General features: G+C 33.2%; 1 protein-coding gene across 2 annotated transcripts in view; it reads right to left on the bottom strand.

Moving 5' to 3' along the window:
- LOC129227302 (tolloid-like protein 2) overlaps positions 1–15,490 on the bottom strand; it is a 209,626-nt gene that overhangs the window by 61,694 nt on the left and 132,442 nt on the right. For both annotated transcript variants that reach the window (XM_054861841.1, XM_054861842.1), the window contains one exon: positions 2,267–2,374. In XM_054861841.1, coding sequence (XP_054717816.1) covers positions 2,267–2,374 — 108 coding nt within the window. The remainder of the gene's footprint in view (positions 1–2,266; positions 2,375–15,490) is intronic.

The raw sequence follows: 15,490 nt of genomic DNA, 5'->3' as shown, positions 1-15,490 counted from the left end.
CTCTCTCTTTATAATGTTAGTATAGATAAAAGAAGAGTTCTGCATGCAGGGTTGCCAACTGATCCGCATTTTGCGAAGTTGCTCTACTAAAATAGCGAAACTCCGGAACGAAGTTAATTTCCCGTTCGGTCTTAATTATGACCAGGCTTATCAAAGATTTTAATGAAATTAAATTTATTTCTTTTATATTTTGCTTTATTATGACATGCACGCAAATATGGGAAATTAAAGATGCTTATACTCAAAGCATGACATAGTGTTTAAAGCTGTTTTATTAATTTAAAAATTATTATTTTTATGCCAATGCTTAAAATGAATTGTCAAAGCTCAAAAACATATTTAGGTAAGAGGTTCGCATTTTTTTTTTTTTTTTTTTGGTATTTTATACAAAATACCGAGCTTCTCCGCAAATTTTCAAAATGCTCCTTAAAATCACCACTGTTGCACATCCTCAAAAAGCTTTCTGCAGGATTAGCAACCCTGTGCATGTAACATTTCAGTTTAATAGCGAAATAATTCAAGACTTGTGGGCAAGTGGAAACTATTATTTTATATCACCAAAATTTTGTAATCTTCCTAAGTATATCAATATGCATACGCGCTATTACAACATATAAAAACTAAAACAAATCTTTTCGTTCCACTCAAATGTAGTGTACAGACATTCAGCAAAATCAGCTGCGTTGTTATTTATGATATTTTGTATTGCTTCGAAAACGAACTCGGTTTTTTATAAAGATGTGGATAGCAATTGAAAAAAAAAAAATTTGAATTTTGACATCTAGAATTCAAATTACGTTTTTCGCAATCACGAGTGTGTGTATGTAGGCATGTGTGTTTGTGTGTGTGGGTATGTGTGTTTGTGTGTAGGGGGTATGTGTATGTGTGTGTAGGCATGTGTGTTTGTGTCTGTGTGCTGGCATAAGTGTGTGGGTAGTTGTGTATATGAATGTGTGTGGGGGGGTGGGGTTATGTGTATGTGTGTTGTGTGTAGGCATATGTGTTTGTGTCTGTGTGCAGGTATGAATGTGTGGGTAGTTGTGTGTATGTGCAGGTGTATGTGTGTGTATGTTTTTGTGCGTGTGTGTGTGTGTTTGTGTGTGTGTGCGTGCAAGGGGTATGTGTATGTGTGTGTAGGCATGTGTGTTTGTGTCTGTGTGCAGGCCTGAATGTGTGGGTAGTTGCGTGTATGTGTTTGTGTATGTGTGTAGGTGTATGTGTGTGTATGTGTTTGCGTGTGTGTGTTTGCGTGTGTGTGTGTGTGTTTGTGTGTGTAGTTGTGTATGTATGCGCGTGTGTGTAGGACATGGATTCAACCTGGAGACGATTTTCGCTATAGGAGCAGCATCGTGAGGAGCCGGTCGACGGTGATGGTGTGGAGGGTGGCGGTGGGAAAAATCAAAAGACGTCAAAAACAGTCAAATGAGAACAATAAGCAATCGTGATTGCTCAAAAAAAAAAAAAAAAAAAAATACAACAGTACCTCCATTTAACGGAAATTTTTTCTGGTATCAGTTCCAATTAAATAGGGACCTCCATGTATTTGCCTTTCCTTAACGGACGGTCACAGAGAAAAATTACAAAAATTAATGTATACGTGATTAAAAGATTGAATTTATTAGAATTCAAGGTAAACCTTTGGGTCCAGAAATTAGCTGGTAAAAGTTTTGCAATACAGATAAACAAATTATCATTCTCAAATTCTTTCTAAGCCCTAAATTCGTGCTTTTTCTTCTCATCAATTTCTTCGTATGGGCTCAGCCCTGACCGATAGATCGTCGCCCATGACAATCTTTAGAGATCTTAAAATGTGATCACAGTTTTGCACTGTAAATTGCATGACATCAAACAAATCGATGAAACACATTAACTCAAAATTGTAATTGATGAAAATCAGTTACAAAATGTGTAGTCTACAAAAATTGATAGAATTTTAATTGCGATTTAGGTTTGCCTTTTCAATGCTTTATCTTAACTGTATTAGCTCACGTTTATTATGAAATCGTACAAAATTAAATACACAGCGTGTATTAATTCATCTACCTCCGAAGAAAGAACACCTTTACTTAAGGGACAATATGTCCAGTTTCCTTATTGTCCCTTACTGAGAGGTTCTGTATCTAGTTTTAGTAAACTGAAACGCTAGGACATTTCAGAACACATAGAATTTAAGTTCTAGAATAGGAAAAAAAATGCATGAAAACTGCGCATCAATGTTTCATATTCTTTTAAACCACTGAACACCAAAGATTCGAAAAAAAAGTACCGCAGTTTTCTTCATCTTTAAAGTTTCCACAGTCATCCTCTCCGTCGCACAACCACATCTCCGCTATGCATTTTCCATTTCTGCAGTTAAACCATTTGTCAGGACAGTCTGAAAATCAAGAATTCCGTATTAAGCACTAAAATTAACCTTCACTTCTTATCAAGCTCCATAAAAGTAGCAACAACTATTTTTTGAATAACTACGGTTAGTTAATGTAATGGGAAACAAAATTTCAATGTTTCAACCTGCGGTGACTGCGGATGTTTTTTGTTTTTAACTAAAAAAAAAGATGTTCCCTCGAAAATCAAATAAAACCAATGTAAAAATATGAGTGCAAAATTTATTAAGTTAGAAATTAAGCTTTGTATGATAAATTTCAATACTAGGTACAAGGCAAAGTCCTACTTCTAACAAAATTTGTGTTTCTTTGCAATTTGCTTCTCCAGGTTTTTTTTTTTAAATTTCTTTATTTATTAAATTATTCATTCTTTAGCAACAACAAGAACACACACACTATCTGCAGTACTCTTTCTAAATTGGAAAAGAAGATGATGAGCTGTCATTTTAAATACTTCAGGAAATGCTTCACTATTCTTAAAGGAGGAAATGTCGAAAACAGAACTAAAATATGTGACAAGTGCGGTTTGATTTGACACTGCATCATTACATCCTTATATATTATTTCTGTAGCCTGTTTTTGGTTTCTACGCCAGATTTTCCTCAATTCTTGATCGATTTCTTTGATTTACACTTTATTTTAAAGCTTATAGTGCTGGCTACTGACGAAAAATAGACCCATGGTCTAAAAATTGTTTTTTTCAGCCGAAAAACCTGTTTTAAAGAACCAGAATGATGTTTTCGGTTAAACTTATAGCTTTAACTTGCACTATGAATCACAGAGTTGAATAGCTTGATCGGCAGAGCGTTCTCCTCGTAACAAGGAGAATGAGCGTTCGGACCCACGTCCGGACAATCTGCACCAAAAAATTTGAGAAATATCGCGCATTGCATGAACATTTAATTAAGTGAATAACAAAGATGAGGGAATAGAATAAATGAGAAGGAAACGCTCCTTGCTCTTATGAAAACTTAATGTGACTTTGTGCTAAATTACTTCTGAATTGTACGTTTTTTTTTCTTTTTTAAAGCTTTGGCTTTGGTAAGAAAATTAAAGCATAGTGTAAGCGAAAATATAAGTAACAGGTTTAAGATTACAGACTACAATATAATTGTTTTTTGTTCAGAAAAAAATAATCAATCGTATATTGAAATATATATTCTTCTAATGAGGTTTTGACTCTTTGTACAAATTAAAAAAAAATACTTCCTCAATTTGAAGGGTAAAATATATATTTCTTCTTCTTTTTGCAAAAAAAAAGAAAAAAAAATAGCTTATCACATTTTTACTACATTCAAAAAGCTACGCTTAAAATAGAGCATAGTTCAATTTATTTTGTATTTCAACCGTGCTGTTAAATGATGAACACGTGCTGCCATCTAAGTCATAACGGTTCAAGCAGCCTGCGGTAACGAATTGTAAAAAGTTTCAAAAAAAAAAAAAAAAAAACATTTCTCTTCAATATCTTATCTTATATATTATTCCCTTCTCATTTTAAAACTTATCAGGCTGGCTAATGATGAAAAATAGACTTACGGTCGAAAAATCAAGTTTTAGAAAACGCCCCTTGCTGTTTGAAAACCTTGATGCAGCCTGTAGTTCTTATGCTTTTTTTTTTTTTTTTTTTTTTTTTTGCAAAGTTCTAATGCAGTTTTCCAATTTTTTACGTCGCTTTCGGCAAAAAAAAAAAAAAAAAAAAAAAAAAGCCTTTGTGTGTGTGTTCATATTTTAATAAAGCTTAAAAGCAATGGAATTAGTTGTTTGGTTAAATTGATAAGTTTTTTTGTTTGGTAGAGCGTTCGGCTATCAACTATCTGAACTTCGGGCAAGCCTGGGCTCTCCGACATAATATCAAATTTATATTAGTATTACACATTACATGTACTCATAACATACACGTATAATAAAATAAATGCAGTGGAAATGCTACTTGGTGTTTCGACACCTTTATGCAGGCTACAGTTATCATTAAGATAAGTTGACTGTTAATCGAAGGGTGTTCTTCCTTTTTTTAAAGCTCTGACTACATCCAGATCACTCAGCATAATATAAGCATAAAAAAGTATTAAATTTACCTAAAGGAAATCCTTTTTGTGCAGAAAAACATTTTCATTGTATGCTGAAATGTAGATGTTTCTAATAGCAGTGTTCAACCTTTTGTACAAATGAAAAAATACTACGCCAAATGAAAACTACGAGTTTCACCCAGTAAACCTTTGATTTTTTATTCGCGCAAATACGATATAAAGCATTAAAATTATTATCAACTTCATTAGCAAGAAATCATTTTCTACTCCTCTGCTTTCTGCTGAAAAAAAAAAAAAAACATTTTGTCTACGTTCGAAAAATTACACTTAAAAAACGAACTCAGTTCAACTGGTTTTGGTTTTGAATTTTAAGTGTTTGATTAAAAGAGAAACATGTGCGGGCATTTAAGCCGTAACGGTTAAAGCAATCTTCTATGTGAAATAGTTCAATATTCAAAGATAAAAACACTTATTTTCAATCTAAATTATTACTTCACTAGAATGCTTATTTCCATCACTACGTGAGATCTTCGTCATTCTTTAATCAAATTCCATGCTTTACGAATAATTTTAAATCGTATCGTGCTGGCTAATGACAAAATATAGAAGCATAATCTTATTATTATTATTATTATTATTATTTTATTTTATTTTTTTGGCAAAAAGCTTTTTTGCTGTTTTTTACTACGCATTCCTTCAATGAATAGCTTTCGAAAAGGAAGGCGCAATTGCTAGGTTTGTTGGGGTGTCAGGCTGTTAATCAGAATGATTCGAATTCGAATCCGTGCCAATAAATATATCTTTAATGTTTCTTTTTTTTTTCCTGTCAGATGCTCACATGGGCAGAACTGTATTTGCCACAACCTGTTTTTTCACATGCACAATTATTGCTTTTTCACGAGTCACTTACTCAGCCACTTTTAATGATATTTATGTTTGCATTGAAAATATGTACGACCAAAAGGTGAGCGATGATCAAATTATCACAAAGTTGTATTTAACAGGTTTTGTTACTGATGTCTTTAAATTACATGCCTTCTCTTCTGCGCTAACTTTTTTTCGGTCCTTCTTCCTAATGTTCTCCCTTTGAAATTTTTAAAGAGCGAAATGCCTTATGAAACGATTCGAAGCACAGTGCGGAGTTCCGCACGGGTCGACTAGTCTAACAAAAACGTACTTTAATTTCTATAAACTTATGCGTGCGATTTGAAATGGTCGTCATGTGTAAAGTGTAGTTCTACAGTAAAAGTAGGTGGAGTACCTCTATTCTCTGCAGAGGTGTTATAACGACAGCTTCAATATTTCCAAGTAAGGTTGCCTGTTGAAACTAATGGTAACGAACTAATGCAGTTTGAGTCTTAGGGTTAACTCAAGAGACTAAAAGGGAAAGAGATGAGTTGGTCTTATTTTGGTTTCTGCGCAGCCAGATGTCAACCCGAGTATTTCAGGAAGTATCATTAGCCGCAGTGGTTGGGTAGTTGTCAACGGAAGTAATTGGTGGAAAACTGGAAATTGTTTTAATCTATGCGGCATGGGTCTGGAATGACCATACTAAGTTTTCCCCCTTCAACTAAGTGGGCTTTAGCCGTTACGTGCAAATTAGTGACAAAAAACACCTGTTTATTCATAAATTAAACAATGTCTCAAAAATTTCTCTGAAAATGGCCATACATACAAGTAGATATCTTGTACAGCTTAAAATGCTGACGAAATGAGTACCTACAATGCATATCTTTGTTAAATACAAAGCGCACAGCTTAATTTCAAAGTTTGGCTCAAATCACTAATCTAGCGCTTCCAGTCAGAACGTACCTTTCCCACTCCCACTCGCCCTCCCCGATCCCGTGGTATTGAAGGCTATAACAGACATTAAAAAACATCGCGGTACTCTCCTAATCTACGGAAGCAGCTACGCATCAAGTTGACGCACTAGATGTTGCTGAAAACTATTTATTTCATTAACAATGTAACAAAGAAATGAAAAAGGATCCAATCTTCATACAGAACTCATTTCATTTCTTAAAAGGAAGCGCAAAAATACTGATAGGTTGATTTCAAGTAGGATTATCCAGAGAAAAAGACTGATTTTGAGTGGTATAATTTAAATCAGAAATTTAGTTTTATGTTCAAAGTAAAAAGGTTTTCCAGTTCGCTTTACCTGAAGTAAATCATTTTTTTTTTTAAATTTCAAACAATTTAAACAGAGTGGTAATAAACTATACGTCAAAAATGAAAAGGTAAGTAGTACACATCAAGACGAACAATAGTCAATGTGAAACCAAGGGTGTCAAACGTCTTCCAAAGGAACTAGGGACCATCAAAGTTTAGAGTCCCAAAATTCAAATGTTGATTAAAAAAAAAAAAAAAAAAAAAAAAAAAACAGAAAAAAAGGTAAATTCGATTGCGGTTTTCGCTAAAATAATTCTTCATATTAGTATTTTCTTTAAAATAAATTTGAAAGACAAAGTTCAACAAATGCCGACAGAGGGCGCTTTAGACTTTGAAACAATATAAAGTAATTTTTGTTACTATTTTTGAAACTCCGATGAATGTTTCCGTAAGTTTTGCTTCTGACTTAAATTTTGATACCAAAATTACAATCATTTGCCTAAAAAAAGTCAGTATACAAGAGGTTAAAAACGTAAACTCTTGGAGAAATGAAGAAAAAATAATTAAATCATTCGATTTCCATAGGACTAATCCCTCACTTTCAATTAAAATCACAACGTAATAAATTGATTAATATGCCTGTCTTATCCATGTTTAGATCCGCACCCGTCCGAGCTCATGTAGTTGCTGTATGTTGTAGATGGCGCCCCATCTAAAAATTCAGCCGGTAGAGAGCGCTGATTACTGCGGTGTATAAAAGTGCTTCATTAGGTGGATTCATCATTTACCGCTCGGATCTCGAGCAGCATGGACCGTTTTACCAATGCGGAGCTAGAAGCTATGCATTTAATGTATGGAGTTGCACAATGAAATGGCGTAGCTGCTGAAAGGGAGAGATTCCCAGGTAGAAATCACCTGGCTCGTCGAACATTCGAACGCATTCACAGGGCACGCACGAGTGGAACATTTTATGCTTCAAGGTGTGAAACTGGCATTGGAAGATATCGCAGAACTCCTTCATTGGAACAAAGAATACTGAACACAGTTGATAATAATCCTTCGACATCTTCGAGAGCTGTCGGTCGTGCGTTGGGTGTGAGCCATCAAAGTGTTTTAAGGACTTTACATGAAGACAGAATGCATCCGTATCATTTTACAGAGAGTGCAAGCAATAACTCCTGATGTCTATCCACGTCGTCTAAACTTTGCTACTTGGTACTTACAGCAGACTGCAGCAAATCAAACCTTCCCTGCAAATGTATTATTTACTGATGAAGCTACATTTACGCGGTCGAGTATGTTTAACATGCACAATTCTCACCTGTGGGCTCATGTTAACCCACATGGTACAATATGAGCATTTGTTGTAAATTGCTAATAAAGTTTTGTTTTCGTTTGTCTTTGTGTTATCAGTTTCTTTTGATTGATACTGCTTTACATGCAACCGCTTTAAAGTTTCATTACCGCACACATATTCGGCCTCAGGTCGGTCTGGTACGTTGACGCCTGATCATATATATCATCTGAGTCGTAATCGGACGAGGCTACATTAATTCCCGGATGGGGACTATTGCCGGGAAACCAGGGGCCCGTAACAGCGGGTATGTATCTTCTCTAGTGAGATGCCAGTGTCCAGTCTTCGTGGTTCATTTCCTTGGGACTGTTACGTTGGGATAGGTACTACCCAGCCAGTCCTGTGGCTCAGAGAGAAGATAACAGTCTTTCGCAACGAGTTCTGTCTGGGTCTAAGTTCAAATTTGAACCTCTTGTATACTGATTTTTTTTAGGCAAATGATTGTAATTTTGGTATCAAAATTTAGGTTAGAAGCTAAACTTACGGAAACATTCATCGGAGTTTAAAAAATAGCAACAAAAATTACTTTATATTGTTTCAAAGTCTAAAGCGCCCTATGTTGGCATTTGTTGAACTTTGTCTTTCAAATTTATTTTAAAGAAAATACTAATATGAAGAATTATTTTAGCGAAAATCGCAATCGAATTTACCTTTTTTTCTGTTTTTTATCATCATTTGAATTTTGGGACTCTAAACTTTGATGGTCCCTGTTCCTTCGGAAGACGTTTGGCACCCTTGGTTTCATATTGACTATTGTTCGTCTTGATGTGTAGTACCTACCTTTTCATTTTTGACATATAGTTCAGGACCACCCTGCATAATACTTAAGTATAATATTAAAGTTTTTAGCTGTGTGACATTGTATTATATGTTTTGCGATTTAAGAAATCTGAAAATAAAATGCCACAAATTCAATGTTTTAAAGAAATGCGCATCAAAAAGAGTAGATTAGTATTAAATAAAAAAAAATTACAGCAAGAACTCAAAGTATAAATGACAACCATCTAGGCTTTTAAAAAGTTGTTATTTTCCTATTTACAGAGTAATAGTAAATATTGAAAAATAAAGCCAAGAATTATTACGTTTAGCAACTTGAAGTAATTTTTCAAGTATAGCTGAAACGCTGAAAAAATTCAAGCACATAAATAGTAAACTAAAGAATTTGTAAAAATGATCATTAAAAAAACTAAGTTCAGAAATGCAAAAATCGTTTCTAAGATTACATCAAGTGCCCATACTTGAGCGAGTATCCTAACGGGACATTTCGTTGAATTTAGTTTGGAGGTTCATTATTCCACGAGTAAGAAATAAATGGGGATACAGAATAAATAGAATACTTATCTTTTGGGGCTATGTGAGTTAAACTTTGATGTATCAGCTTTATGGGTTAGTTAAACAATTTGAAAAATTTCAAAAAAATATTCGATTTTTAAGTATGGAAATAATTTTGGTTACCTATGATAACTGAGCAGCATTAGTTTAAATTTGTTTTCCACTTCATCTCGGCTATGTATCTGTGCCTTATTAGGGCAAATTCATTTCAACATAATTCAATTTAGCTAATTTATGCATACATTTGAGAAATTACAAATTTGGATTAAATTTGGGACACTGTTCCAAGTTCGGGCATTAAGGCATTAAAAAGAATATTGAGCAAATAAAACGTATAACCGTATTAAGAAGAGTATAGATACAATTCTTTTTATTAATGATGACTATTTTTATGACAATAAATGTGTCATACCGTAACAGGACGGAAAGCTGTCATTGTCTAAAAAACTGAATTGATTGATGAGCAAAAGACGTTTTGCCAAAATATTACAATGTTACTTCTACTAATGAAAATGAATGTGTATAGATGTACTTCAGTTATCGTAATTATATAGATTTTCTAGAATCACATGTCTAGTACTTTTTTAATTACTCTTAATTACGTGTAAATTTGTTTAATATTTCATTTCGTACTCACTGATGAAATGCAAAAGTTGAGAGTTCATTAAAATAAGTCTAAATTTTTGTTTATCGTCTATTTTTTGTCAAAAATATGAATATTTACTGCTAATCTTGAGAAAAAAAAACAATAATAATAAATAAATAAAATAAAGAATCGAGTACATGCCGTCAAGTGCCCATACTTGGGACAGTTTTGACCCTTTACCTTTATTACTATATTGAACATATGTTTTCCATTTGCATGAATGTTATTGCTTTACTTTTTAATAAAATTGCTATTTTACTGTGCAAATAGGAAAAAATAAATTTATAAAAGTCTATCAATTTTCAATAAAACTACATGAAATTAAAAAAAAAATTAAAACTTAAATTTTTAAAAATCAAAAACCAAAAAGTGCCGGAAATTTTATTTCACAAAAGTTTTCGTACACTTTAAAAAATGTCTATATATTATTGAATAATCTAACTTTTTATTAAGTTATTATTTAGTAGAACATCATGCAATATCAACAACACCTTTAAAACGACTGGGAATAGATTTCATTCCTTTTTCCTTCTTTTTTTTTTTTTTTTTTTTTTTTTTTTTTTTTGAGTAATTTCGGAGTAAGTGCTCAACTACACCTCCGTGTGAATTACTGTTTCCAGCTCTGTTTTCGTTTCAAAGCCGTGTTTTCGTAATCTAGCCTCCAGATACCTCTAAATATATTACATTAAGTTCAAATCTGGAGATTGAAGGGGTATTTTCCAAACTTGAGGACAATTTCTGAGGCAAGACGCAAACGTTGAAAGCCGCGTGCTTATTATCGTTATCTTGATAAAAAACAAAGTTGTTTCCGATAACCAATTTTTTTGCTAAGAGTTTAAAATTGGTTTTTAAAATATTTGAATGAGCAGTATGATTCGTTATTTCATCAAAAAATTCCAAATTACCAAGTCCTGATGCTGATATGCACCCTCACACAAGTACACCTTAAGATTAAGTTCCTAATTTTTTCTTCTATTTTCAATTATACAGCAATTTAACCCAAAATGTTGAATTCATTTTTATCTGTAAGTAAGACGTAATTCTAAAACGTATTGAGCTTATTTATCATTGATTTTTTTGTGACGAAAAGCGAAAGCTTTCTGTTTTTCGCTGCGCCAAGAAAATTTCTGCGGGAAGAGGGGCAATTTAATCCAGCTAGTCAGACAACTTGGCGAACAATTTTAGGAGAAAATTAAATGTAAAAAGTTTCATTTATCTCTGCAGAAACTTTTACAGCACTCATATGTGTATTTTTCATAAATTTTTTAACTGTAAATCTCCAATCACGCTTTGTCAACTTTGTCGGTTGACCTTTTCTTACCTTGTTTTCAGTCCGATTCTTTTCTTTAAAGCATTTTATCAAGCATTTTACTATATAAAGAAATAAATTAACTAATTTAGAGACATTTCGAACCAATTTAGCGCTACTGTGAGGAAAAAATTCAAATTTCGAATGGTGTTTGTGGCTTTTTACGAATACCAGCCATTTTAATGCAATAAGTACAATATTAAGGAATAAATAAACCAAAAATTACAGCCAAATGACTTTTAAGGGTCAACACAATGCAAAAATAATAATAAAAAAAACGACATATGATAATTTTAAACATGAATTTATTCGAAAATTTTTGAGTGAAAGATGACTTTTGTGGCGTATTATTTCTCTGTCTCTTCGTTTTTTGACCCGTCTCAAAAAGAAGATCCATCAATATTTTGAAAAAAACTACAGGGATTTATTTAGAATGACATAGGAATGATGTGAAAAAATATTGGACTTTATATTCAAATTCAGTTTTACGTTTTTTTTTTTTTTTGGTTTTACTAAAAATTGTCAAAGTGTACGAACACTTTTGGGGAGCCACTGTATATATATGAGTATTGATAAGAAATAGTGGCTAGACAGGTCTCACGTACGAAAATAACGTCACGCGAAGGCATTGCACTTTTCATGTAGCTTCAATAGTTGTCACGGAGCTCTATTTAAAGCCTGCTTTTACTTATATCTTAGCAACGAGACCACTTAGAGACAAGGATTTCATTGAATGATTTGTTTAATATTAAGGTCTAACTAAACGCTAAAAAAATGTTTTAAAAGTACTAGTTAAATTCACTGAATTCTAAAATTAATTTTTCGATCTGGATGGGTCAAACAAAAGAGAGACCTGCTCAGCGCAAACGTCGTCAGGGAAAAATTAAAATGCAACAGATTTTTTTAAAGTATTTTTCCTAATGAACTCAAAGGGACAAAATAACTTTTCTGAGTCAGAAAGAAAAATTTGAGTATTACTGTGGTTTGCAAATCTTCCAAGACAAAAACACCACAATCGAAGAAAAGTGCGTCTCATGTCACGTATTTCTTATCATTATCCAGCTTTCATTCATACATTTGAGTGTTGAAATGTATATTTTTGTTAATGGGGAAAGTTTGCTTTGAAATGACTTGAACCGCACTTTTCTTCGTTTTTAATCGCATTTAAAAAACTTAAATGTGTTCAAACACTTCAACCGTGAAACGTTGAGGGTTTTTTTAATTTCAACAAAATTGCTTGTTTTTAAATTTTAGGCTTGATATAAAAGTTTTAGTTCATAACAAAGAAAAGTAATATAGTACTTAGAGGCTAATAATACAATAGTATTATACAGTAGAAAGGATTCTTTATATTAAGCTGAAGAAAGTATAGAGTGTTTGGCTTAAACAGCAAAATTAGCTTTCTGCTCAAAAAAAAAAAAAAAAAAAAAAATATATATATATATATATATATATATATATATGTGGTGCCGACTCTGGTACACCCTGGTACACTTGCACAGCCCTTCATACAATTTAGCTTTCTTGTATGTAAAACTCGCCAAGAGATGACGACGTAGAGTCCGGCGACAAAACGAACAGCGCCAAGGGCGGTAAAACTTTTTGATTAGAGAATAACTTTGAGGAGACGAAAGACGTTAAGACGTGGTTTAAGACGAGCAGCAAGACGGCTGCACTTCTGCATTGTAATCATTTTTGTAAATATTAGTTATGTGTAGTTTAGTTATCATTAAATGTTTAGTAGCTAAAATTATGTCATCAATGAGTGGTTTTATAAGTGAATACCAGCATTTTCATAGTTATTACCAGTAGCTCGGCGTCCCACAAAAAATTCAGAAGTGGGATCTTGGATCGATATGAGGAACGCCTACAATAAAATTCTTTTGGAGTATAATGTTTGCAAGTGTGATTAACCGGAAAACTGATTGATACTAACTGTCTCCGAAAAATTGCAAAAAAAAAAAGAGAGAACTGAGTCAAATGTGACTGTGCCTTGTGAACTATCTTAAATTCTCTGTTGGATTATCTGATTTCAAGCATCCGGAAAAGGGGTGAGTGAATTTATTTTCTTCAAATATGCAGTTGAAAGAGATTTAAAACATTGACTTTGCGCTCAGAAACTTTAAGCGAGAAAAAATAGTGCTTCTCCACCGTTTTATATTTTCTGATAACGGGGATAGTTCCAATAGAAAGCGCTTAAGAAATTTTACGGGATTTGAATACAACCCAGAATCAGATGAATTCAAAAATAAATTAAAAGACATTGAGAAAAATTTTTCTCTTAACGAAATAATAACTATTGCAAATTTTTTGAACATTCCCTTGGAAGGAAATAAATCTGAGTTGGCAAAAAACATTCTCTCCTTTCTGACAGATATAGCTGCACTGGCTAAGATCTCGGAACCTTCCCACTCAGAAGATGACTCATTCTCGGATCATCAGCAGTCCGGTCAGAACGAGGAAGTTATTAGTGACGATTTATCTGCGGGAATTGAAAACAAAGTAGCACCGCCGCCTGTAATTAATTATTCTGATTCAGGCAATGTTTTGGCTACGAGCTATCTTTTACATTATTCTGATATTGAACACTCCCTGCCGAAATTTAATGCAGAACCGCAAGAGAACATTTCTTCTTGGGTAGAAACTTTTGAAAGTGTTTCTAAGTTATTTAACCTTACTGAAGTTCAAAAATTTATTTTTGCTAAACGCTGTTTTGGAGGAAATGCCGCATTATTTATCAACACCGAACAAAATATTAATTCTTATGAAAAATTAAAGAAAGCGCTAATCAGCGAATATTCCACACAAGTTAATTCGGCTTCGCTTCATAGTTTAATGAGCGAGCGTAAAATGCGACATTCTGAGACTACGCAAGAATATTTTTTAAAGATGAAACAATTGGCTCTTTCTGGACGTATTGATGACATATCTCTTATCAGTTATGTAATAAAGGGAATTCAAGATAAACCGGAAAATAAAACAATTCTTTATGGAGCGCGCGATATAAATGATTTTAAAGAAAAACTCAAAGTATACGAAGTAATGAAAAATGATTTGGCTAGAAATGAGAAACCTTTCGATAGAACCAAGCAAAAAATGTCAAATGATGATCGCTTAAAAAAGAGTGGGTATACTTCCAATTTCAAAAGAGATTTAAACAATAAAAATAAGATACACTATGAACAAAATAATGAGAAGACGCGATATAACACTAACAACGAAAATTATAAAGAAAAAATTTGTTACAATTTATATAATATGATTAAAAGGGCCTCGCAAAACTGCATCGCCGATGTCTACTTTCACTCTCGCGCCGCCACTGAGTGTGGTAAAAAAAAACTCCGAACGTAGGCAGGCCCTTTAAGCAAAGATGAAATCAACAAATTAATCATTATTTATCCTAAACAAATTTTCAATTAAATCAGTGAGCTTAAGCTAATTAAGACGTTTCTGTTTCTCTTTGTGAAACAATTCCCGTATTTTATACAGCTGCATAATGTATTCTTCTGGACTAAAACTCTTTTGTTCTAGTCAGGGCGGCGCCTTGCGGCGCCCCCTCATTTCAGGTATCATAGATACGCAGCGATAGACAAACAAAATAGAGAATCATTGCAATGGTTCTCTATTTTGTTCTATGGCACTAAAATATTCCTGTCTCTCAGTCTCCAAAGCATTTGTATCCTTTGTATCATTGAAACAGATACAATTTCTGAGAATATAACTGCTTAGAATCAAACAAAAGACACTTCTCCTTTGTCCAGTTCTCACCGAATTTGCTTGAGTTCGGCCCCTGCATGCAGTAACGTAACGAGAAAATCTTTTTTAAGGGGTCACTTTGAAAAAAAAATGTTTTATTTTTATTTTTATTATTGATCGGATAAGAAGGTCAAAAGGTGTCCGGTCAAAATTTTTAAACTTTTAGTTTTAATTTTTGCCTTAAAACGCTATTATAGTAGGCCATGTTCATTGACGTTGGGGTAAGGGAGGGAGTTCAGAGACTGTTTCCGATCGATTATTTTATAAAAAAGATTAAAATCAATTTCTTCTCCCCCTGAAGTTTTCGAAATCGAAGTTTCAAAAACGTAGCTTTAGACAAAATTTGAAGATTTGATGGATAGGAGGATCTGGAGCATCTCTCAGGAAAATTGTTCAAAATTATGGTCAAAAAATTTAAGCAGTGTTTTACTTTCAGGAGCTATCCCACTTAAATTTTTTGTAAGTGTCGTTTGAAAAACCCATTGTTTGTGATATTAAAGAAAGGCGGCATGGGGTGCGAATATTTTCTTAAACTCAATTCTTAAAAGCAATTTGTAAGGCCATATTTTGTAA

Source organism: Uloborus diversus, chromosome 8 (genome assembly GCF_026930045.1).
Source record: "Uloborus diversus isolate 005 chromosome 8, Udiv.v.3.1, whole genome shotgun sequence".
Taxonomy (NCBI): domain Eukaryota; kingdom Metazoa; phylum Arthropoda; class Arachnida; order Araneae; family Uloboridae; genus Uloborus; species Uloborus diversus.
The sequence above is the reverse complement of the archived record's forward strand: the minus strand, read 5'-3'. Positions and strand labels throughout refer to the sequence as shown.